General features: G+C 45.2%; 1 protein-coding gene across 1 annotated transcript in view; it reads left to right on the top strand.

Moving 5' to 3' along the window:
- hacd4 (3-hydroxyacyl-CoA dehydratase 4) overlaps positions 1 to 25,558 on the top strand; it is a 56,028-nt gene that overhangs the window by 10,758 nt on the left and 19,712 nt on the right. Inside the window, exons 2-4 of the mRNA XM_070881062.1 lie at positions 10,266 to 10,372; positions 22,788 to 22,915; positions 23,963 to 24,075. Coding sequence (XP_070737163.1) covers positions 10,266 to 10,372; positions 22,788 to 22,915; positions 23,963 to 24,075 — 348 coding nt within the window. The remainder of the gene's footprint in view (positions 1 to 10,265; positions 10,373 to 22,787; positions 22,916 to 23,962; positions 24,076 to 25,558) is intronic.

The raw sequence follows: 25,558 nt of genomic DNA, 5'->3' as shown, positions 1-25,558 counted from the left end.
AGGACATGGATTAATCAAGGATAGTCAGCATGAATTTATTAAGGGAAGGTCGTGGCTAACAAACTCGATTGCATTTTTTGAGGAAGTAGCAAGGAGGGTAGATGAGGACAGTGCATTTGATGTAGTGTATATGGATTTTAGCAAGGCTTTTGATAAGGTTCCACATGGCAGACTGGTCACGAAAGTTTAAGCCTATGGGATGTGGCAAGTTGGATCCAAGATTGGATCAGAGGCAGGAAGCAGAGGGTAATGGTTGACTGGTGTTTTTGTGACTGGAAGTCTGTTTCCAGTGGGGTTCCGCAGGGCTCAGTACTGGGTCCCTTGCTTTTTGTGGTGGACATCAATGATCTAGACTTGAATATAGGGGGTCTGATTAAGAAGTTTGCAGATGATACTAAAATCGGCTGTGTGGTTGATAATGAAGAAGAAAGCTGTAGACTGCAGGAAGATACCAATGAACTGGTCAGGTGGGCAGAACAGTGGCAAATGGAATTCAATCCGGGTAAGTGTGAGGTAATGCATTTGGGGAGGGCTAACAAGGAAAGGGAATACACATTAAATGGTAGGACACTGAGAAGTGTCGAGGAACAAAAGGACCTTGGAGTGCAGGTCCACAGATAGAAGGTAGCAGGCCAGGTAGATAAGGTGGTTGAGAAGGCATACGGAATGCTTGCCTTTATTAACTGAGGCATAGAATACAAGAGCAGGGAGGTTATGCTTGAACTGTATAAAACCCTAGTTAGGCCACAGCTTGAGTACTGTGTGCTGTTCTGGTCACCACATTACAGGAAAGATGTGATTGCACTAGAGAGGGTACAGAGGAAATTTACGAGGATGTTGCCGGGAGTAGAGAATCATAGCTATGAAGAAAGATTGGATAGGCTGGGGTTGTTTTCCTTGGAACAGAGGAGACTGAGGGGAGACCTTATTGAGGTGTATAAAATTATGAGGTGCCTCGATAAAGTGGATAGAAAAGATTTATTTCCCTTCGCAGAAGGTGCAAAAAGCAGGGGGCATAGATTTAAAGTAATTGGTAGAAGGTTTAGAGGTGATTTGAGGGGAAATTTCTTCACCCAGAGGGTGTTGGGGGTCCAGAACTCACTGCCTGAAAGGGTGTTAGAGGCAGAAACCCTCACCACATTTAAAAAGTACTTGGATGTGCACTTGAAGTGCCGTAACCTACAGGGCTACAGACCAAGAGCTGGAAAGTGGGATTAGGCTGGATAGCTCTTTGTTGGCCGGCGCGGACAGGAGGGGCTGAAATGGACTCCTTCTGTGCTGTAAATTTCTATGATTTTCCATTGAATTTCATTGCAATGATTGAATATCATCTCCGATAAGATCTCTCATATCTTTATGATAGCATCACTAGAACGTTACCCCCTAGCAAATCTGGACTCAACTGCTTTAGATTTTAAGGAATTATAATTAATTTAGTCAAAATTGCATAACCAATTAGTTATCAAATAATTATGTTTGTGTCGAGTATGCAAGTCCCACTAAAAGCTGGCACGATGACTACACATTTAAACATTTTCAAGAGTAGTTGGGGAAAGATTAGTGTTACAGAGAATGCAGATGCATTCATTTTATGAACTATTAAAAAATCAACAAACATCGTTCATAATTGGGTAGCAGGTAATATTGTTGTAACAAGTACGGCAACTGTTCAGTCAATGGCCTACAGGTTCGCTCCTTTCTTCCCCGTTCGTCTTCACTGCAAGCGGGAGACAGAAGCAAACTTCGGCCTCCTGCTGAGCTAAGTGCTGGAAAGAATGCGTTACACCACAAATTCTCCGCCCCGCTGATGTGAATTAGCAGGCAGCACCGGTGTTGCCTGCGCTCTCTCGGCGGGCGGTGGTTAGCCTCGGCTGGCGCTGTTACCGGCAGGTTTCCTGCGTCCTGCAATTTCTACGGTCCTTTAAATCTAAAAGGGACGTTCTCTTTCACCAGGCCAAGCTGTTGGAAGGCGTAAACTTTCTTGCTTTGACATGTAGCCCTGTAGAGTACTGGAACAGATATGTAAGCCATCCACAACACTAGAAATTTAGAACATTTTGGTTTCATTAGGTAAGGGGTTCAAAGGTTAAGGATAGATGGTTGAATGAGCACTTAAGGTGCAGTAACCTGCAGGGTTATGGACCTAGAGCTGGTAATTGGGATTAGACTAGATGACCTTTTGTTGGACGGTGCCGATATAATGTTAAGTATTGCAGGGAATAGAATGCGGCCAGGGTGATTTCCTGGATTAGTTTCGATCGCCTGGATGGGTCGGAGAAGAATTTTCCCAGATTTTTTCTCCCTAAATTGCCCTGGGTTTTTATCTGGTTTTTGCCTCTCCCAGGAGATCACATGGCTCCAGTTGGGATGGAGTGTAGATGTTTTTAGTATAAGGGGTGTTGCAGTGATGTGGGGCGGACTGGTTGGGCTGGGTGCTCTTTGCCTTTCCGTTATTGTTCATGGGTTTGTATGTAACCTTTAGGGCTGCTGACCAAGGGCCTTGCGGCTCTTTGTCGGCTGGCGCGGACACGATGGGTCGAAATGGCCTCCTTCTGCGCTGTAAATTTGTATGTTTCTACATTCAGATGGGAAGGAGCTGTTTACTACGTGAAATTACTAGAGATGACAAGGGTGATTAACCATGAAGACTCCAAGCTTGATTTTAACAGATGCAGCTTTTTGTGTACTAAAGAGATATTGGCCCAGACTTTCCTATCAAAATAACGGCGATGCTGAGGACACGCAGTTATTTATGCGTAAATGGCACAGCAGCTTTGTCGAGGGGCAGATGCTGGGTTAAGCTCTTGTGTGGATGAATTCATTAACCAGTAATAGCTTGCAGGTACTTATTTGACATAGAAATTATATCACGGAATAAGGCCATTCGGCCCACTGTGCCTGTGCCTACGCTGTTATTAGTTCCATCTCGGAGTTCCCTAATCTCGTCTCATTTCTCTGCTCATTCCCTGTATCTTTTAATACTTTTCATCTTCATGTGTTTATCTAATTTTGCTTTAAATGTTGTGAATGAGTTGGTTTCAATAGTCATTCACTCAGTGTCAGGAGCCATTCGACACCCACCAGTGATTCCAAACAGCATTGGAGCAGTGCACTCCCATAGCATGGTGCAATACTGCTGGTCTTCTGCTTAGGAAAAGTGGAGCTCTGAAACTCAGTTCACCTTTGACCAAATGTGAATTAAATACCCAAACACTGAAAGTTGGATTTTTGCTAAAGCTAAAACTTGAAGAAAATTAAGATTAGAAAGGCCTAGGGTTAAACTTCAATGCAGCGGCAATCATACTGCAGCTAGTGTGATCATACATGGTATTGGGGGTAATGTATTGACGTGGATAGATAACTGGTTGGCAGACAGGAAGCAAAGAATAGGAATAAAGGGGTCCTTTTCAGAATGGCAGGCAGTGACTAGTGGGGTACCACAGGGTTCAGTGCTGGGCCCCCAGCTATTACAATATACATCAATGATTTAGACAAAGGAATTGAATGTAATATCTCCAAGTTTGCAGATGACACTTAGCTGGGTAGCGGTGTGAGCTGTGAGGAGGATGCTAAGAGGCTGCAGGGTGACTTGGACAGGTTAGGTGAGTGGGCAAATGCATGGCAGATGCAGTATAATATTGATAAGTGTGAGGTTTTCCGCTTTAGTGGCAAAAACGGGAAGGCAGATTATTATCTGAATGGTGATAGATTAGGAAAAGGGGAGGTGCAACAAGACCTGGGTGCCATGGTACATCAGTCATTGAAAGTTGGCATGCAGGTACAGCAGGTGGTGAAGAAGGCAAATGGCATGTTGGCCTTCAGAGCGAGAGGATTTGAGTATAGGAGCTGGGAGGTCTTACTGCAGTTGTACAGGGCCTTGGTGAGGACACACCTGGAATATTGTGTACAGTTTTGGTCTCCTAATCTGAGGAAATGCAGCAAAGGTTCACCAGACTGATTCCCGGGATGGCAGGACTGATAAATGAAGAAAAACTGGATCGACTAGGCTTATATTCACTGGAATTTAGAAGAATGAGAGGTGATTTCATAGAAACATAGAAAATTTTGACGGGATTGGACAGGTTAGATGCAGGAAGAATGGGCTCAAGTTTCGGCTCGAGTTGCTCCTATTGTTTTGGGGCAACTAGTTTAGTATCTTAGAAATTGCAATTCTCAGCATTTAGTTTGCTCCAATTCTAGTGAGTTAGAATAGTTTCATTTTAGAAAAGTTTTTTTTTCCAAAAGGGGGCATGTCCAGCTACTTAGGCCTGTTTTGCAAGTTTAGGCAGCAAAAACTTACTCCAAACTAACTTAGAATGGAGTAAGTGTAGATTTTTGTACGCTCAGAAAATCTTGCCTATACTTTATAAATTAGGCGCTAGGGAACAAGAGATGGGGGGGTGGGGCGGGAAGGGAAGTTAGATGGAAGTTAGGGGATTTTACAAAGCATTAAACACTTCACTTTTAACCATAAAGATGCATAGAAACCAGCATAATTTTTAAATAACAATAAATGAACATTAAATCAAGTAATAAAAATGAGAAGTCATACCTTGCTGACTGGAGCACGAATTGGCGTATTTTGGAACTAGACGCTTATTAATTTAGGTGTTTATTAATTTGGTGCTTCCAGATTGCAAGATTCCACTTTTAGAATTCCAACCAGTCTGGAATAAAAGCAGGGCGTTTCTCCTCTAGTCTAGGCACACTCCCCGCGGATGCGGTCTTGAAGTGTAATTTCCTTACTTTGCCAAAATCTATGATTGTCAGAGAATGTTCAAAGACATGGATTCCGAGTCCAGCTCAGAGTCGTCCGTGGCCTGAGCGCCCATCTTCTGAACGGAGCACAGACTGACTCCGAACATGGGCTTGTGTAACTCCCGACCACAGCAATTGAGTGGGCTCTCCCTTCAACTTACTTCCCATCGGGTGATTTGTCAGTCGGTCTGTCAATGAAACCAGCGATTTCCCTCCCAGACATCTCAGGCAGACGTTGCTTTCTGGGCTCCCAGTTAATCGGATCATCCCAGCGATAATGAAATACTAGCACGCAGTTCAAATGTATGTACTTGAATATAGGCTCTCCATAAATTGAAAATTCTGAGCTGATGTTATTTCTAGATAGTGTTAAAATGCTGGGTGTGGGTATTTCTAGGATGCCCGAGTCCCGATAACTCAGCACATCTTCAATGCCCGGGCGCTGGGGGCGGCGTGCTTCGGGCCCCTCCCACGCAGCGTCGCAGAGATTCGGGGAGCCACTGCACAGGCGCACACACTCTAGTGCGCATGTGCAGAGGTCCCGGCACTGTTTTCAGCGCCAGGACCTGGCTCCGCCCCCCATCCCTTGTGATGCGCTACGCCGAGGCCGAAGACGTCCTGACGAGCTCAGAGAATTACAAATAACTTTTCAGCACCCTTTTTATTCTAGAAAGTTACTGCATCTCATGGAGGTGCGCCATTTTTACAGGGGGCGGAAACTTGGGCCCATTGTTGGGGAAGTCCAGAACCAGGGGTCACAGTCTAAGGATAAGGGGGAAGCCATTTAGGACCGAGATGAGGAGAAACTTCTTCACTCAGAGAATTGTGAACCTGTGGAATTCTCTACCACAGAAAGTTATTGAGGCCAGTTTGTTAGATATATTCAAAAGGGAGTTAGATGTGGCCCTTACAGCTAAAGGGATCAAGAGGTATGGAGAGAAAGCAGGAAAGGGGTACTGAGGTGAATGATCAGCCATGATCATATTGAATGGTGGTGCAGGCTCGAAGGGCCGAATGGCCTACTCTTGCACCTTATTCTATGTTTCTATGTTTCCATAATGGTGAGAAACTATCCATGTTACTTGCTTGAGTTCAATGAGTTGTCAGATTTTGGACATGATTCCCCAGTTACACTGCAGTGTTTGTATTTTCCGACATTATTTGTACCAGTTCGCTGGAATGCTTTGTGAAAAAAACTTATTTGAAGGTACCATTTCACAGAGGTAATAAATGTACATGGATTGTTATTTTAATTACTTAATAAAGTAAAAGATCATTGCAACATTAAGAGACGTAACATAAAATTTGAAAATTAGGAGCTAGGAAGAAAAGTAAAGGGTAGGATTTCAAAGGTAGTAATCTCCGGGTTACTACCAGTGCCACGTGCTAATGAGTATAAGAATAGAAGGATAGAGAGGATGAACACGTGGCTGGAAAGATGGTGTAGGAGGGAAGGCTTTAAATTCCTGAGGCAGTGGGATTGCTTCTGGGGGAGATGGGACCTGTACAAATCGGACGTGTTGCACCTTAACAGCGCTGGGACCAATATCCTCGCGGGGAGTTTTGCTAGTGCTGTTGGGGAGAGTTTAAACTAGCTTGACAGGGGGATGAGAACCTGAGAACGTATTCAAAAGGGAAGGAAGTAAAGTAGAAATTGGATAGCAAGAATCTAGAAAGCGAATCTGTAAGACAGAGGAAACAGGGCTTTGTATGTAGTAAGCAAGGAGGTCTTCCTGTGCTGAATGGTATATACTTCAATGCATGGAGTATAGCTAATAAGGCGGATGAGCTAAACAGCACAGGTAGACACTTGGGAGTATGACATTATAGCCATTACAGAAACATGGCTGAAAGAGGGGCAGGTTTAGCAGATCAATATTCCTGGCTACAGGATTTTTAGACAACATACAGAAGAGGGTAAAAAAGGGTGGGGGTGGGGGGGTGCGGTAGGGTTGCTAAGAAACTATTACAGCGGTAAGGGAGGGATGATATGTTAGAGGGATCATCAACTGAGGCCATATGGGTCGAATTGAAAATAAAAAAGGGGCGATCAAACTACTGGGCATGTATTATAGACCCCCAAACAGTGGGAGGGAGAGAGAGGAGCAAATATGTAGGCAAATTGCTGCAAAGTCCAAAAACCATAGGGTAGTAATAGTAGGGGATTTTAACTATCCAAATATTGATTGGACAAATTTAGTGTGAAGGGTATAGAAATGCATTCAAGAGAACTTTTTTAGTCAGTATGTAGCAAGCCCAACACGAGAGGGGGTGAGTCTTGGTTTTGGGGAATGAAGTTGGGCAGGTTGAAGGGGTATTAGTGGGAGAGCACTTGGGTGCCAGTGACCATAATTCAGTCAGATTCAAGTTGGTTATGGATAAGGACAAGAATAGGCCTGGAATAAAAGTTCCGAATTGGGGAAAAGCTAATTTTGCTAAGTTATGGAGTGATTTGGACATAGTGGACTGGAAACAACTACTTGTGGGAAACTCAGTGTCGGAACAATGGGAGGCATTCAAGGAGGAGATCCGGAAGACTCAGGCCAAACATGTGCCCTTAAAGAAAAAGGCTGGGAAAAATAATTCTAGAGCCCCCTAGATGTCTAGGGAGGATTAAGAAAAAGAAGGATGCTTATGTCATATACCAACAGCTAAATACTTTAGAATCTTTAGAGGAATATAGAAAGTTAAGAGGCAAAATTAAAAAGGATATTAGGAATGTTAAAAGAGAGCACGAGAAATTCTTGGCCAGTAGAATTAAGGAAAACCCTAAGATGTTTTATAAATATATTAAGAGTAAGAGGGTAAGTAAAGAAAGGGTAGGGCCTATTAGAGACCATGAGGGTAATCTTTGTGTGGAGGCAGAAGATGTTGGTAGGGTTCTTAACGAATACTTTGCATCCATTTTCACTAAGGAAAGGAGTAATGCAGATACTGCTATCGAGGAGGAGTGTGATATTCTGGATGAAATAAATATAGTGAGAGAGGAAGTATTAAGGGGTTTAGCAGCTTTAAAAGTAGATAAGTCCCCAGGCCCGGATGAAATGCATCCCAGGCTGTTGCCCGAAGTAAAAGAGGAAATGGCAGAGGCCTTGACCATCATTTTCCAATCCTCTTTGGGTCTGGGCATGGTGCTGGAGGATTGGAGGACTGCTAATGTAGTACCCTTGTTTAAGAAGGGCGAAAGGGATAGGCTGAGTAATTACAGACCTGTCAGCCTAACCTCAGTGGTGGGAAAATTATTGGAAAAAATCCTGAAAGACAGGATAAATCTGCATTTGGAAAGGCAAGGATTAATTAGGGAAAGACAGCACGGATTTGTTAAGAGAAGATCGTGTTTGACTAATCTGATTGAATTTTTTGAGGAGGTAACAAGAGGGTCGATGAGGGTAGTGTGTACGATGTAGCAAGGCTTTTGATAAGGTCCCACATGGTAGACTGGTCATGAAGGTTTAAACCCCATGGGATCCAGGGCAAAGTGGCAAGTTGGATCCAAAATTGTCTTGGAGGTAGGAAGCAAAGGGTAATGATTGATGGATGTTTTTGTGACTGGAAGGATGTTTCCAGTGGGGTTCCGCAGGGCTCAGTACTGGTTCGCTTGCTTTTTGTGGTATATATCAACGATTTAGATTTGAATATAGCGAGTATGATTAAGAAGTTTGCAGACAACAATAACATTGGTTGTGTGGTTGATAATGAAGAGGAAAGTCATGGGCTGCAGGAGGATATCAATCTACTGGTCAGGTGGGCAGAGCTGTGGCAAATGGAATTTAATTCAGAGAAGTGTGAAGCAATGCACGTTGGGAGGGCTAATAAGGAAAGGGTATACACATTAAGCGGTTGGCCACTTAATACTGTAGATGAACAAAGGGACCTTGGAGTGCTTGTCTACAGATCCCTGAAAGTAGCAGGCCAGGTGGATAAAAATGCTCCGTCGCCACTCTTCAGTTTGGGCAGACATGAGGTGGGGTAGTGCGACCCACCGCTCGCCTGGTGTCACTGGCAAGAGGCCTGATCAATTTTCATGGTAGGGTTTCCACATGCAATGTATGCATGTCACGATAAAGCGTGTATCATTCAGGGTGCAGTGCAGGTTTCATCAAATAGTGTGGAGTATGTGACTCCTCTAAGTGACGTATGTATGTACTAACTGAATTACGACATTGAAAATGAATTATCGGTGTCATGGCAACTCTTTGAGAAAGGCACAAGTTTTCATTTTTTTCTTGCTGTTAAACTATTGTGAAATGTATTCGTGCTGCTACAGGTACATAGCTGTAAGCAATCAACTTGCAGCTTTGAACTCACCTGGATATAAGGCAGTCTTTGAATTACTGTCCTTACAAGCTTCAACAGGAGAGACCTATAGCAGATGGGCAGGAACTTGTGTGACAAAATCAGGAAAACTCAAACGAATCTTGCAGCAGTAAGAAATCAGAACTATTTTCTAATATCAGATTCTAGACATACAGAGAGTCATCAGACCCGGTTCCCCTTGACATCCATATAAACTAGAATGGTAGAAAAATAAGTTCCTCTGCTATCAAAGCACGATTTACTGCAAAATACAAATCATCAATTGAGAATCATCATAAAGCCATTACGGATTTAATGCTTGCGATTTAGTGGAATGGAATTCCTTTACTTGACAGGAAATCAGTTTCACAAAACCTTTGTTAAATCTTTAATTATTTATATTGTTTGAAAAACATGCAAAACATTGGGTGATATAAATTGATATGCTTCCAATGTTCATTCAAATCTTCAGTACACTATTTATTCCATTGGGTGTTATTTTTTATTGTCATTTCTCTTAGTTTCTCCATTGAAACAACAGACAAATTAAAGTGGCGACACAATTTCTATGTGGATTTATTGCAAGTGTGGCCTACAATTGAGTATCACTAGTTTCTAGGATACTTATAAATACAGGAAAATAATGTGAAGTTGAAGGAAGAACCATTGATGGAGTCTCAAACATATGTCCAGGAGTTCAAATTACAATCTCAAAATATAATTTGACCTCTCTTCTAGTTGGACAAGTACAGCCAGTTCTTGGCGGAATCTTTAGGTCAGCGCTTCAAATTGAAGGTATTAGAAAACTGCCAGGACCAGTATGACTGTAGGAATTCACCTCCTGACATCTGGTTATAATATGGCATTTATGCCAATTATAAGTAAATAGCTAAAACAATTCCGTCCTTTTAACTGAAGCATGGTGGTAGAGTCAACCGTGAGACCTAAAAGTGATAAACAAAATATGTAAATAATAATTGAAAAAGACAACAAAAAAAACCCTCCTCATCAATGTTTCTAGGCATTTTCTATTACTGTTAAAGAGCCGTTTAACTCACTGCGGATATTATTATGGTTCCATTATTGTCTGCTAGCATGAAGAAGCATCACCTAAACTCCACTGCTCTATTCTCAAGTACTACATTTTGGTAAATGAATCCAATGCTCATTTTAAAAGCGTCCTAAAGTTGGTTTTGTTTACTTTCTCTCAGATATGAGATAAAGATTTTGTATCTTTTCATCTATAATCTGACACAGTTCTGTGGATACTCATGGATATCTTCAAACATAACAGCCAGATTCTTAACATTTGGCAAAGGTAAGGACTATTTTGCTGATATGGTAAGTGATTGGCTGCTGATTGGTGAGTAGTTTTTCTATTTCTTTATTAGTCAGTAACTTTTAACATTGTTGTTGCCAATTTAAGTGTATCTAAGGGTTAAGTCATGGCAGGACAGCTCGGTCACGTGATATGCTCCTCCTGTACCATGTGGGAACTCGGGGACAACACCAGTGTCCCTGACGACTACATGTGCGGGAAGTGTATCCACCTCCGGCTCCTGACGGTCCGCGTTGCGGAGTTGGAGCTGAGGGTGGATTCACTCTGGAGCATCCACGATGCTGAGAATGACGTGAGTAGCACGTGGAGCGAGTTGGTCTTACCGCAGGAGAAGGGTCCACAGCCAGCGAGGGAATGGAAGACCAGCAGGAAGAGTAGTGCAAGGAAGGTAGTGCAGGGGTCCCCTGTGGTCATCCCACTGCAAAACAGATACACTGCTTTGAGTACTGTTGAGGGGGATGACTCATCAGGAGAGGGCAGCAGCAGCCAAGTTCATGGCACCGTGGCTGGCTCTGTTGCACAGGAGGGCAGGAAAAAGAGTGGGGGAGCGATAGTGATAGGGGATTCAATTGTAAGGGGAATAGATAGGCGTTTCTGCGGCCGCAACCGAGACTCCAGGATGGTATGTTGCCTCCCTGGTGCAAGGGTCAAGGATGTCTCGGAGCGGGTGCAGGACATTCTAAAAAGGGAGGGAGAACAGCCAGTTGTCGTGGTGCACGTTGGTACCAACGACATAGGTAAAAAAAGGGATGAGGTCCTACGAAATGAATTTAAGGAGCTAGGAGCTAAATTAAAAAGTAGGACCTCAAAAGTAGTAATCTCGGGATTGCTACCAGTGCCACGTGCTAGTCAGAGTAGGAATCGCAGGATAGCTCAGATGAATACGTGGCTTGAGCATTGGTGCAGCAGGGAGGGATTCAAATTCCTGGGGCATTGGAACCGGTTCTGGGGGAGGTGGGACCAGTACAATCCGGACGGTCTGCACCTGGGCAGAATTGGAATCAATGTCCTCGGGGGAGTGTTTGCTAGTGCTGTTGGGGAGGAGTTAAACTAATATGGCAGGGGGATGGGAACCAATGCAGGGAGATAGAGGGAAACAAAAAGGAGGCAAAAGCAAAAGACAGAAAGGAGATGAGGAAAAGTAGAGGGCAGAGAAACCCAAGGCAAAGAACAAAAAGGACCATTGTACAGCAAAATTCTAAAAGGACAGAGGGTGTTAAAAAAACAAGCCTAAAGGCTTTGTGTCTTAATGCAAGGAGTATCCGCAATAAGGTGGATGAATTAACTGTGCAAATAGATGTTAACAAATATGATGTGATTGGGATTATGGAGACGTGGCTCCAGGATGATCAGGGCTGGGAACTCAACATCCAGGGGTATTCAACATTCAGGAAGGATAGAATAAAAGGAAAAGGAGGTGGGGTAGCATTGCTGGTTAAGGAGGAGATTAAGGCAATAGTTAGGAAGGACATTAGCTTGGATGATGTGGAATCTATATGGGTAGAGCTACAGAACACCAAAGGGCAAAAAACGTTAGTGGGAGTTGTGTACAGACCTCCAAACAGTAGTAGTGATGTTCGGGAGGGCATCAAACAGGAAATTAGGGGTGCATGCAATAAAGGTGCAGCAGTTATAATGGGTGACTTTAATATGCACATAGATTGGGCTAACCAAACTGGAAGCAATACGGTGGAGGAGGATTTCCTGGAGTGCATAAGGGATGGTTTTTTAGACCAATATGTCGAGGAGCCAACTAGGGGGGAGGCCATCTTAGACTGGGTGTTATGTAATGAGAGAGGATTAATTAGCAATCTCGTTGTGCGAGGCCCCTTGGGGAAGAGTGACCATAATATGGTGGAATTCTGCATTAGGATGGAGAATGAAACAGTTAATTCAGAGACCATGGTCCAGAACTTAAAGAAGGCTAACTTTGAAGGTATGAGGCGTGAATTGGCTGGGATGGATTGGCGAATGATACTTAAGGGGTTGACTGTGGATGGGCAATGGCAGACATTTAGAGACCGCATGGATGAACTACAACAATTGTACATTCCTGTTTGGCATAAAAATAAAAAAGGGAAGGTGGCTCAACCGTGGCTATCAAGGGAAATCAGGGATAGTATTAAAGCCAAGGAAGTGGCATACAAATTGGCCAGAAATAGCAGCGAACCTGGGGCCTGAGAGAAATTTAGAACTCAGCAGAGGAGGACAAAGGGTTTGATTAGGGCAGGGAAAATGGAGTATGAGAAGAAGCTTGCAGGGAACATTAAGACGGATTGCAAAACTTTCTAAAGATATGTAAAGAGAAAAAGGTTAGTAAAGACAAACGTAGGTCTCCTGCAGTCAGAATCAGGGGAAGTCATAACGGGGAACAAAGAAATGGCGGACCAATTGAACAAGTACTTTGGTTTGGTATTCACGAAGGAGGACACAAACAACCTTCCGGTTATAAAAGGGGTCGGGGGGTCTAGTAAGTAGGAGGAACTGAGGGAAATCCTTATTAGCCGGGAAATTGTGTTGGGGAAATTGATGGGATTGAAGGCCGATAAATCCCCAGGGCCTGATGGACTGCATCCCAGAGTACTTAAGGAGGTGGCCTTGGAAATAGTGGATGCATTGACAGTCATTTTCCAACATTCCACTGACTCTGGATCAGTTCCTATAGAGTGGAGGGTAGCCAATGTAACCCCACTTTTTAAAAAAGGAGGGAGAGAGAAAACAGGGAATTATAGACCGGTCAGCCTGACATCGGTAATGGGTAAAATGATGGAATCAATTATTAAGGATGTCATAGCAGTGCATTTGGAAAGAGGTAACATGATAGGTCCAAGTCAGCATGGATTTGTGAAAGGGAAATCATGCTTGACAAATCTTCTGGAATTTTTTGAGGATGTTTCCAGTAGAGTGGACAAGGGAGAACCAGTTGATGTGGTATATTTGGACTTTCAGAAGGCGTTCGACAAGGTCCCACACAAGAGATTGATGTGCAAAGTTAGAGCACATGGGATTGGGGGTAGTGTGCTGACATGGATTGAGAACTGGTTGTCAGACAGGAAGCAAAGAGTAGGAGTAAATGGGTACTTTTCAGAATGGCAGGCAGTGACTAGTGGGGTACCGCAAGGTTCTGTGCTGGGGCCCCAGCTGTTTACACTGTACATTAATCATTTAGATGAGGGGATTAAATGTAGTATCTCCAAATTTGCGGATGACACTAAGTTGGGTGGCAGTGTGAGCTGCAAGGAGGATGCTGTGAGGCTGCAGAGCGACTTGGATAGGTCAGGTGAGTGGGCAAATGCATGGCAAATGAAGTATAATGTGGATAAATGTGAGGTTATCCACTTTGGTGGTAAAAACAGAGAGACAGACTATTATCTGAATGGTGACAGATTAGGAAAAGGGGAGGTGCAAAGAGACCTGGGTGTCATGGTACATCAGTCATTGAAGGTTGGCATGCAGGTGCAGCAGGCGGTTAAGAAAGCAAATGGCATGTTGGCCTTCATAGCAAGGGGATTTGAGTACAGGGGCAGGGAGGTGTTGCTACAGTTGTACAGGGCATTGGTGAGGCCACACCTGGAGTATTGTGTACAGTTTTGGTCTCCTAACCTGAGGAAGGACATTCTTGCTATTGAGGGAGTGCAGCGAAGGTTCACCAGACTGATTCCCGGGATGGCGGGACTGACCTATCAAGAAAGACTGGATCAACTGGGCTTGTATTCACTGGAGTTCAGAAGAATGAGAGGGGACCTCATAGAAACATTTAAAATTCTGACGGGTTTAGACAGGTTAGATGCAGGAAGAATGTTCCCAATGTTGGGGAAGTCCAGAACCAGAGGTCACAGTCTAAGGATAAGGGGTAAGCCATTTAGGACCGAGATGTGGAGGAACTTCTTCACCCAGAGAGTGGTTAACCTGTGGAATTCTCTACCACAGAAAGTTGTTGAGGCCAATTCATTAAATATATTCAAAAATGAGTTAGATGAGGTCCTTACTACTAGGGGGATCAAGGGGTATGGCGAGAAAGCAGGAATGGGGTACTGAAGTTGAATGTTCAGCCATGAACTCATTGAATGGCGGTGCAGGCTAGAAGGGCCGAATGGCCTACTCCTGCACATATTTTCTATGTTTCTATGTTTCTATATACCCAGCAGCGTTCTCTCACATTGAATATTGGTGATGTCCGTTTTCTGGAGCTAGCTGAGTTTGCTCTCTGCAGAGACCTGATATAGAATGCAGACATTCAGATGCTTTCTCATAAATTCTTCAAACACAGGGGGGCCGAAATTGCCCCCCGACCAAAAGGTAAGCGCACTTACCGATCATGTAGTTTCTTCATTCGCCCCAATCTATGTTTGCGCCGATATTCAGCTTTGTTGTGCATTACCGGTCGAGGCAGTGCTGAGAGGCAGAAGTGCTCTTGCAGAACGGGTCGGCTGTTGCTACAAGTCATCAGCACCACTGATGATGTCACAACGTCCCTCCCCTTCAGTTAAAAAGGAGGGCTGCTGCGAGCTCTGCATGCGGTTTAGTAAGCCCACTGGGCCACTAGGGAGGGTTTCGGCTGGGCCAGCGGCCCGGTACCCAAGAGGGGATGCCAGGCTGCCGAACCCATGGCCACCATTGTCGAGCAACCTCGGAGTTAGCCGACAATTAAATTAAAATGGAGATGGCGGCAGCGCGCCCTCCTCTTTAAGGATGGACATGTCGTTCAGCCACACACAGCTTCCCGCAGGGCACTGACCGCTCCCATGGGGCAATTTCTCACGGGGGTCAGAAAGGGGGTCGCAGTCGGTTGGCAGGGGGTCGGTGCGTTGCCAGACAGACGGCAGCATGGGCGGTGCGGAAACCCGTTCCCGCCACTCCCAGCCCGAGGGCAATTTAGGACGTGTTGGCACATCCGTCTGCACCCGGTCGATAAGGCCTATCCGCTCCAAAAGAGGTGGTAATGGAGCTTAAGGAGGAGGGTAATTTCGGCCCCAGGCAATGGCATGGAAATATAAAATTGGAGATAGCAAAGGGGGGGATTTTAACATGGAGGAGCACGTGGGTGCAGGTGGGGGTTAAAGTCGGCAAAAATGCGAGCATGTCGGGAAGTCGGCTCCAACCTGCCGGACATGTTAGGCTGTTGCCCTTGGGAGAGGCAGGTTGCCTATTAACATATGGTAATCCAAAAGCAAACATAGAAACATAGAAAATAGATGCAGGAGTAGGCCATTCAGCCCTTCGAGCCTGCACCACCATTCAATAAGATCATGGCTGATCATTGCTTCAGTACCCCTTTCCTGCTTTCTCTCCATAGCCCTTGATCCCTTTAGCCGTAAGGGCCATATCTAACTCCCTCTTGAATATATCCAATGAACTGGCATCAACAACTCTCTGCGGTAGGGAATTCCACAGGTTAACAACTCTCTGAGTGAAGAAGTTCCTCCTCATCTCAGTCCTAAATGGCTTACCCCTTATCCTAAGACTGTGTCCCCTGGTTCTGGACTTCCCCAACATCGGGAACATTCTTCCTGCATCTAACCTGTCCAGTCTCGTCAGAATTTTATAGGTTTCTATGAGATCCCCTCTCATCCTTCTAAACTCCAGTGAATACTGGCCCAGTCGATCCAGTCTCTCCTCATATGTCAGTCCTGCCATCCCAGGAATCAGTCTGGTGAACCTCCGCTGCACTCCCTCAATAGCAAGAATGTCCTTCCTCAGATTAGGAGACCAAAACTGAACACAATATTCCACGTAGTGCCTCACCAAGGGCCTGTACAACTGCAGTAAGACTTCCCTGCTCCTATACTCAAATCCCCTTGCTATGAAGGCCAACATACCATTTGCCTTCTTCACCGCCTGCTGTACCTGCATGCCAACCTTCAATGACTGATGAATCATGACACCCAGGTTTCAATGCACGTCCCCTTTTCCTAATCTGCCGCCATTCAGATAATATTCTGCCTTCGTGTTTTTGCCCCCAAAGTGGATAACCTCACATTTATCCACATTATACTGCATCTGCCATGTATTTGCCCACTCGTCTAACCTGTCCAAATCACCCTGCAGCCTCTTAGCGTCCTCCTCACAGTTCACACCACCACCCAGTTTAGTGTCATCTGCAAACTTGGAGATATTACACTCAATTCCATCATCCAAATCATTAATATATATTGTAAAGAGCTGGGGTCCCAGCACTGAGCCCTGCGGCACTCCACTAGTCACTGCCTGCCATTCTGAAAAGGACCCGTTAATCCCGACTCTCTGCTTCCTGTCTGCCAACCAGTTCTCCATCCATGTCAGTACATTACCCCCAATACCATGTGCTTTGATTTTGCACACCAATCTCTTGTGTGGGACCTTGTCAAAAGCCTTTTGAAAGTCCAAATACACCACATCCACTGGTTCTCCCCTGTTCACTCTAATAGTTACCTCCTCAAAACATTCCAGAAGATTTGTCAAAAATGATTTCCCTTTCATAAATCCATGCTGACTTGGACCGATCACTGCTTTCCACATGTGCTGCTATTTCATTCTTAATGATTGATTCCAACATTTTCCCCACTACTGATGTCAGGCTAATTGGTCCATAATTATCCGTTTTCTCTCCCTCCTTTTTTTAAAAAGTGGGGTTGCATAACCCTCCAGTCCATAGGAACTGATCCAGAGTCGATAGACTGTTGGAAAATTATCACCAATGCATCCACTATTTCTAGGGCCACTCTGGGATGTAGACTACCAGGCCCTGGGGATTTATCTGCCTTCAATCCCATTAATTTCCCTAACACAATTTCCCGCCTAATAAGGATATCCTTCAGCTCCTCCTTCTCACTAGACCTTCGAACCCCTAGTACATCGGGAAGGTTATTTGTGTCTTCCTTTGTGAAGACAGAACCAAAGTACTTGTTCAATTGGTCTGCCATTTCTTTGTTCCCCATTATAAATTCACCCGAATCCAATTGCAAGGGACCAACGTTTGTCTTTACTAATTTTTTTCTCTTCACATATCTATAGAAGCTTTTGCAGTCATTTTTTATGTTTCCGGCAAGCTTCCTCTTGTACTCTATTTTCCCCCTTTCAATTAAACCCTTTGTCCTCCTCTGCTGTATTCTAAATTTCTCCCAGTCCTCCAGTTTACTACTTTTTCTGGCTAATTTGTATGCCTCTTCCTTGGATTTAACACTATCCTTATTTTTCCTTGTTAGCCACGCTTGAGCCACCTTCCCCATTTAATTTTTACTCCAGACAGGGATGTACAATTGTTGAAGTTCGTCCATATGATCTTTAAAGATTTACCATTGCCTATCCGCCATCAACCCTTTAAGTATCATTCGCCAGTCTATCCTAGCCAATTTACGTCTCATACCATTGAAGTTATCTTTCTTTAAGATCAGCACCCTAGTCTCTGAATTAACTGTCACTCTCCATCTTAATGAAGAATTCTACCATATTATGGTCACTCTTCCCCAAAGGGCCTCGCACAACAAGATTGCTAATTAGTCCCTTCTCATTACACATCATCCAGTCTAGGATGGCCAGCTCTCTGGTTGGTTCCTCGACATATTAGTCTAGAAAACCATCCCTTATACACGCCAGGAAATCCTCCTCCACCGTATTGCTCCCAGTTAGGTTAGCCCAATCAATATGTAGATTAAAGTCACCCATGATTACTGCTGTACCTTTATTGCACACATTTCTTATTTCTTGTTTGATGCTGTCCCCAACCTCACTACTACTATTTGGTGGCCTGTGCACAACTCCCACTTGCGTTTTCTGCCCTTTGGTATTCCGTAGCTCCACCCATACCGATTCCACATCATCCAAGCTAATGTCCTTCCTTATAATTGCATTAATTTCCTCTTTAACCCCGCCTCCTTTTCCTTTCTGTCTATCCTTCCTAAATGCTGAATACCCCTGGGTGTTGAGTTCCCAGCCTTGGTCACCCTGGAGCCATGTCTCCGTGATGCCAATCACATCATACCCGTTAACTGCTATCTGTGCAGTTAATTTGTCCACCTTATTCCGAATACTCCTCGCATTGAGGCACAGAGCCTTCAGGCTTGTCTTTTTAACATACTTTGACCCTTTAGAATTCTGGTGTAATGTGGCCCTTTTTGTTTTTTGTCTTGGGTTTCTCTGCCCTCCAATTTTACTATTTTCCATCTTTTGCCTCTGTCTCCATTTTATTCCCCTCTGTCTCCCTGCATAGGTTCCCATCCCCCTGCCATATTAGTTTAACTCCTCCCAAACAGCACTAGCAAAAACTCCCGCTAGAACATTGGTTCCGGTCCTGCCCAGATGCAGACCGTCCGGTTTGTACTGGTCCCACCTCCCTCAGAACCGGTTCCAATGTCCCAGGAATTTGAATCCCTCCCTTCTGCACCACTGCTCAAGCCACATATGCATCTGAGCTATCCTGCGATTCCTACTCTGACTAGCATGTGGCACTGATAGCAATCCTGAGATCACTGCTTTTCAGGACCTACTTTTTAATTTAATTCTTTTAGCTTCCGAGTTCGTCTCGTAGGACCTCATCCCGTTTTTTTACCTATATCGTTGGTACCTATATGCACCACGACAACTGGCTGTTCACCTTCCCTTTTCAGAATGTCCTGCACCCGCTCCAAGACATCCTTGACCCTTGCACCAGGGAGACAACATACCATCCTGGAGTCTCGGTTGCGGCCACAGAAACGCCTATCCATTCCCCTTACAATCGAATCCCCTATCACTATTGCTCTCCCACTCTTTTTTTCTGCCCTCCTGTGCAGCAGAGCCATCCACAGTGCCATGAACCTGGCTGCTGCTGCCCTCCCCTGATGAGTCATCCCCCTCAACAGTACCCAAAGCAGTGTATCTGTTTTGCAGGGGGATGATTGCAGGGGACCCCTGCATTACCTTCCTTGCACTGCTCTTCCTGTTGGTCTTCCATTCCCTATCTGGCTGTGGACCCTTTACCTGCGGTCAGACCAACTCACTAAATGTGCTATTCACATCTTTCTCAGCGTCATGCATGCTCCAGAGTGAATCCACCTTCAGCTCCAGTTCCGCAACGCGGTTCGTCAGGAGCTGGAGGCGGATACACTTCCTGCACACGTAGTCGTCAGGGACACTACAGATGCTGGAAATCTGAGATAAAAACAGAAAATGCTAGAAATAGTCAGCAGAACAGGCAGCAGCCTGTGGAGAGAGAAACAGCGTTAGCGTTTCAGGTCGATGACCTTTCCTCAGGACCGCTCTGAGGAAAGGTCATCGATCTGAAATGTTAACTCTGTTTCTTTCTCCACAGATGCTGCCTGATTTGCTGAGTATTTCTAACATGTGGTAATCGCTTATTTGGCGCAATATTTCAACACACTTTTAACTTTAATGTCGCATTCATGGGTTTCCTGAAACTTGCCATTGAAAGTAAGGCCAGACAAATGCGGCAATTAAGGGGCTGATTAAAACTCATGGAAATACTGCAATAAGTAGAGGGTTATGCTGATAGTTAGATGAGGAAGGATGGGAGGAGGCTCGAGTGGAGCATAAATGCCGGCTGAATGGCCTGTTTCTGTGCTGTATATTCTATACAATTTTTGGTGAATTCTCAGTACTCACAGCTGCATTCTTTCCTACTGGTGAGAAAGGATTCATTCACAGTATTTTTGCTGAGTGTATACTTTCCACACATTTAAGAACATAAGAAATAGGATCAGGAGTAGGCCACCTGGCCCCTCGAGCCTGCTCCGCCATTTAATAAGATCATGGCTGATCTGATCATGGACTCAGCTCCACTTCCCTGCCCGCTCACCATAACCCTTTATTCCCTCATTGCTCAAAAATCTGTCCATCACCGCCTTAAATATATTCAATGACCCAGCCTCCACAACTCTCTGGGGCAGAGAATTCCACAGATTTACAACCCTCCGAGAAGAAATTCCTCCTCATCTCAGTTTTAAATGGACGGCCCCTTATTCTAAGACTATGTCCCCTAGTTTTAGTTTCTCCCATGTGGAAATATCCTCTCTGCATCCACTTGTCGAGCCCTCACATTGTAAGATCACCTCTCATTCTTCTGAATTCCAATGTGTATAGGCCCAACCTACTCAACCTATCTTCATAAGTCAACTCCCTCATCTCCAGAATCAACCTAGTGAACCTTCTCTGAATAGCCTTCAATGCAAGTATATCCTTCCTTAAATACAGAGACCAAAACTGTACGAAGTACTCCAGATGTGGCCTCACCAATACCCTGTACAGTTGTAGCAGAACTTATCTGTTCTTATACTCTATTCCCTTGCAATAAAGGCTATCATTCCATTTCCCTTCCTGATTACTTGCTGTACCTGCATACTAACATTTTGTGTTTTATGCACAAGGACCCCCAGGTCCCTCTGTACTGCAGCACTTTGCAATTTTTCTCCATTTACATTACAATTTGTTTTTCAATTTTTTCTGCCAAAATGGATAACCTCACATTTTCCCACGTTATACTCTATCTGCCAATTTTTTTGCCCATTCACTTAGACTGTCTATATCCCTTTGCAGATTTTGTGTGTCCTCCTCACAATTTGCTTTCCCACCCATCTCTGTATCATCAGCAAACTTGGCTACATTACACTCGGTCCCTTCATCCAAGTCATTAATATAGATTGTAAATGGTTGAGGACCCAGCACCGATCCCTGTGGCACCCCATTGGTCACTGTTTTGCCAAACTGTTTTCCATTAGTTAGCCAATCCTCTATCCATGCTAGTATATTACGAACAGATCAGGTTGGGTGGTGCTTGGTTGCTTTAGACTGGACCTCAAATGAGGCATAATATGACCAGCAGCAGCAGCAGAACTGCAGCTGGACAACAGAGAGGGTAGCAGCAGAGAGGGGACCGGCACAGAGGTGTGCAGTTCGCAGGAGGCACTACCTGCGATGCAGGGTGTACAGGTAGTGACTGAGTTTCTTTGACATGTTGGAACAGCAGTGCTTCCAGAGGCTCAGGTTGTTGTGTCAGGTGCTAACAGACATTTGCAGCCTTCCAGTTCAAGACCTGCTCCCTGCTGGACCTGGTGATCATGGGTTACCAGTTGCTGTCAAAATGACCACATCACTCAACTTTTTTGCCTACAGAGCATTAAAGTATCTGGAGCAAGCAACTCGATCACAACCCAACCCTATTCCCGTCCCTTTTAAATTTTAACATACGGAAATCAGGCCATTGACCAGGTTCCCACAAAAGGCAAGTAGTAGTCTAATTAATATCCCAAAATCTCGGCCTGATGACATCACCAGCTTAAGTTTTAACTGGAAGTGAGGGGCAGGTCTGAGCTGTCGGCTGCCCTGCAGCTGATCCGAGGCGGGAGCTGTCAATTCCCAACTCCCAAAGCTAAAGATCTGCTCTTTTAGCAATCCTTGCAGGAGTGCTCCATCCAGGCCTCACAAGAAATCCATTGTGACTGGAAGCAAAGGCTCCCTTCCGCATGCAGGGGACCATCTCCAGTGTCCCCGGCTTCAGCCTCCTGCCGATAGTTCTTCGTCCCGCCCGCCTGTGGGTCAGGCTGTCAATTTGTCCAGCTACCCTGCTCAACGCTATTCTGATGAGGCCCTGCCCTTAAGATCGGCAGGGCCACCACAACCCTGGTCTTGCTGGGTTCTTTGGCTGATCATAACTCTCCCTGGCCCCCCGTTAATATCAGGGCCTAATTGCTGGTTAGTAAGTTGACATTAAACTAATGGTTGCTAGGCCTGGAATTTTCTTCCGCTATCCTGCCCCAAAGTGGGAAGATCAGACAGGGAGGCCTGCCTCTCCCCGCCCCTTGGCTTTGGTGGCTCAGACTGGGCTATCGGTCATAGGGCCTTAATCCATGAGAAGATTTTTAGTGGCTGTGAGAGGCTCGCCTGCTGCCACCAATCTATTGAATAAATCAGGAGCGAAGGTATATCTGCGCAGGAAATGTAAACACATACTGTTCGGAGGATGCCACTTTTTTTAGTACGTGTTCCCCCCCGCCCCCCCCATTTATTTTTGTGCGCTGTCAGGGATCGAAGGAGTTCACAAAGAATCTGTCTAGAACACGGGGTTTTGTCCTTATATTCCTGGGTCCCGCTACGTACTAATAGGTATGGGGTAGTGAGATTCAACTTTCAGAACAGGCAGGTGACCAAACCACTTAAAAGGATATCTGCGGCTGACACAAAGTCACAATACGTGCCATTTTGTACTTTTTGCTCAGTGCCTACACCTCAGGACCCTCTGCCTTATATGCCAATCCATGGTAGAGAAGGTAGAAGGTCATTCTGCCGCCAGGCTTCTGCCAATGTGATTCTGTAACCAAGTACTGGGAGGAGTGTGAGAGCAGTGATTCTGGACTTTATTTTTCACTGCAGCTGATTGTTAAAACTAGGAAATAACATTTTATTACTTGTGCTTTCATTTAAGACAGCCTGGTGGACACTTACCATACCATAGGAGATGTGATGTGTTTCTGCCAATTGTTATCAATTCTGGAATTGATCCACATACTCACAAGCATTGAACAAAGCCCATTCCTTCCCCGGTTCTTACAGGTAGGATGTAAAACCTAAAATAAACCAAGTTCAGTCTCCACCTGTGCGAATTTGTGATTTCTGTTTCTTTATTAAATCCATTGACTGAACAGTGGGACAGCCAATCTCTTGGACTCTGATGGGTTTGAACTTTTATTTATTAAAAGGAGGTATGTGTTATAATTGCAGCTTGGGTAAGGCGTCATGAGAAAAAGGAATTTCTAAAATACTTAATCTTAGCATTTTCAGCAGGATTCATTTATTCCAGAAACTTTGTAAATCATTTTGAAAAATAAAAATATAAGTTGTGCAGCACTTCAACAGCCACATATTATGCAATCATAGAACCATACAGCACAGAAGGAGGGCATTCGGCCCATCGTGCCTGTGCTGGCTCTTTGAAAGAACTATCCAATTAGTGCTACTCCCCTGCTCTTTCCCGCTAGCCCTGCAAATGTTTCCTTTTAAGTCCCAATTCCCTTTTGGAAGTTACTATTGAATCCGCTTCCACTTCCCTTTTCAGGCAATGCATTCCACATCATAAAATCTCGCTGCATAAAAAAATTCTCATCTCACCTCTGGTGCTTTTGCCAATTAAATTTGTGTCCTCTGCTTCCTGACCCTGTTACCAGTGAAAACAGTTTCTCCCTATCTTTTCTATCAACACCCCTCAATATGATTGTCTAGCTGCTTGTTTAGAACAATGTTTGCAGCAATCAGGTCAATAAAATCAATTCAAAAAAACAACTATGCCAAGTAAATTATACTTTTAACATTGTTTAAACTAACATTGAACATCAGTTTGATATAATCTGGTCTGGTCTACCAGTTTAGGAACAATTCGTATTGATCTTACTCCACAGTTCCAGATTTTAGCCAATTTCGGAGTCATTATGATTCATATTGTGCAGTATAGCTAGAGAAATAGATGTGATAAATAGAAAATAAGGCCTGGGATAAAATTATTGCCCTTACTTCAAATTGGCAGATCATTTGTGTAAACTTCAAATGCAAGCACGATGAGTGGAAAGTTCACAGATTTGTAGTCAATTTGATTTATGTTTCCAGGTGACCGCGAGGAATGTAATCCTTTTTGTGGTCATCACCAGTCAAGAGGAGATGCAGTCCAAACTTGTTGTTTGGGCCTTGTTTTCCCTCTGGAGCACCCTGGATGTAATCAAGTGAGTAACTGGAGTGCATGGTTGAGCATTAGCATACTGAGTGAAGTCTCTGTTAAACTTTGTATAGAACAAAGGAGGATCTAGCATTGGATTGTACTGTCACCTGAGAACTCACTTTTAGAGTGGAAGCAAGTCATCCTCGATTTCGAGGGACTGCCTATGATGATAATAAAGGAGATTTCTGCAGAGCTGGAGGTAGAAATTCACTTCCTTTGGAAACGGGTCGCACCTCCCGTTTTTTCTGTGTTTTCACTGCTGCGATGGATGCGGTGGCTTTTTGCACGAAATTTAGAACTTTGTCTTTTTTTTCTCGAGTGGAGCGGAAGTTCCCAAACCCGTTCCCACCAGAACAATCCATTATCTCTTCTCCACGGGAGGGGCAAGAATCTAAGAGAGGAACTGTCATGTATCTTACCTTATTATATATAACTGTATCATAACATGCTATACATGACTGTATTAAGATATGACCTGTAACCACCAGCAGACCTTACCACCAGGGGTGCACTTGCAAGAGACAGGTATATAAGGACAGGTCTCAGGCAAGTGCAGCATTCCAGAGCTGTGAAATAAAGGTGCAGGTCCAGAGTGACCTTGACTTCACTACATGCCTCGTGTGAATCTGTACTGAGGGGACAGGACTTTACAGGAACAAAGATGGATTTCAGTGAAAGGAGTGAATGAATGGCAATGAAAGCAGAGGGGAAAGAATGGATGGGAGTGAAAGGGAGGGAAAAGAATGGATGGGAGTGAAAGGGAGGGGAAAGAATGGATGGGAGTGAAAGGGAGGGAAAAGAATGGATGGCAATAAAAGCAGAGGGGAAAGAATGGATGGCAGTGAAAGGGAGGGGAAAGAAAGGATGGGATTGGGAGGGCGGGGGCGGGGGGAGGGCTGGTGATCAGGTGGATTGGGGGGGGGCGGGGAAAGGCTGGTGATTGGGCGGGCGGGGGCGGGGGGAGGGCTGGTGATCAGGTGGATTGGGGGGGGGCGGGGAAAGGCTGACGATTGGGAGGGCTGGGGCGGGGGAGGGGGGAGGGCTGGTGATCAGGTGGATTGGGGGGGGGGCGGGGAATGGCTGGCGATTGGGAGGGCTGGGGCGGGGGAGGGGGGAGGGCTGGTGATCAGGTGGATTGGGGGGGGGGGTGCAGGGAAAGGATGACGATCGTGAGGACGGGGGGAGGGCTGGTGATCAGGTGGATTGGGGGGGGCGGGGAAAGGCTGACGATTGGGAGGGCTGGGGCGGGGGAGGGGGGAGGGCTGGTGATCAGGTGGATTGGGGGGGGGGCGGGGAATGGCTGGCGATTGGGAGGGCTGGGGCGGGGGCGGGGGGAGGGCTGGTGATCAGGTGGATTGGGGGGGGGGCGGGGAAAGGCTGGCGATTGGGAGGGCTGGGGCGGGGGAGGGGGGGAGGGGGGGAGGGCTGGTGATCAGGTGGATTGGGGGGGGGGTGCAGGGAAAGGATGACGATCGTGAGGGCGGGGG

The sequence above is a fragment of the Pristiophorus japonicus genome, chromosome 1 (genome assembly GCF_044704955.1).
Source record: "Pristiophorus japonicus isolate sPriJap1 chromosome 1, sPriJap1.hap1, whole genome shotgun sequence".
NCBI classification, from domain to species: Eukaryota; Metazoa; Chordata; class Chondrichthyes; family Pristiophoridae; genus Pristiophorus; species Pristiophorus japonicus.
This window is presented reverse-complemented; position numbering and strand designations above follow the sequence as displayed.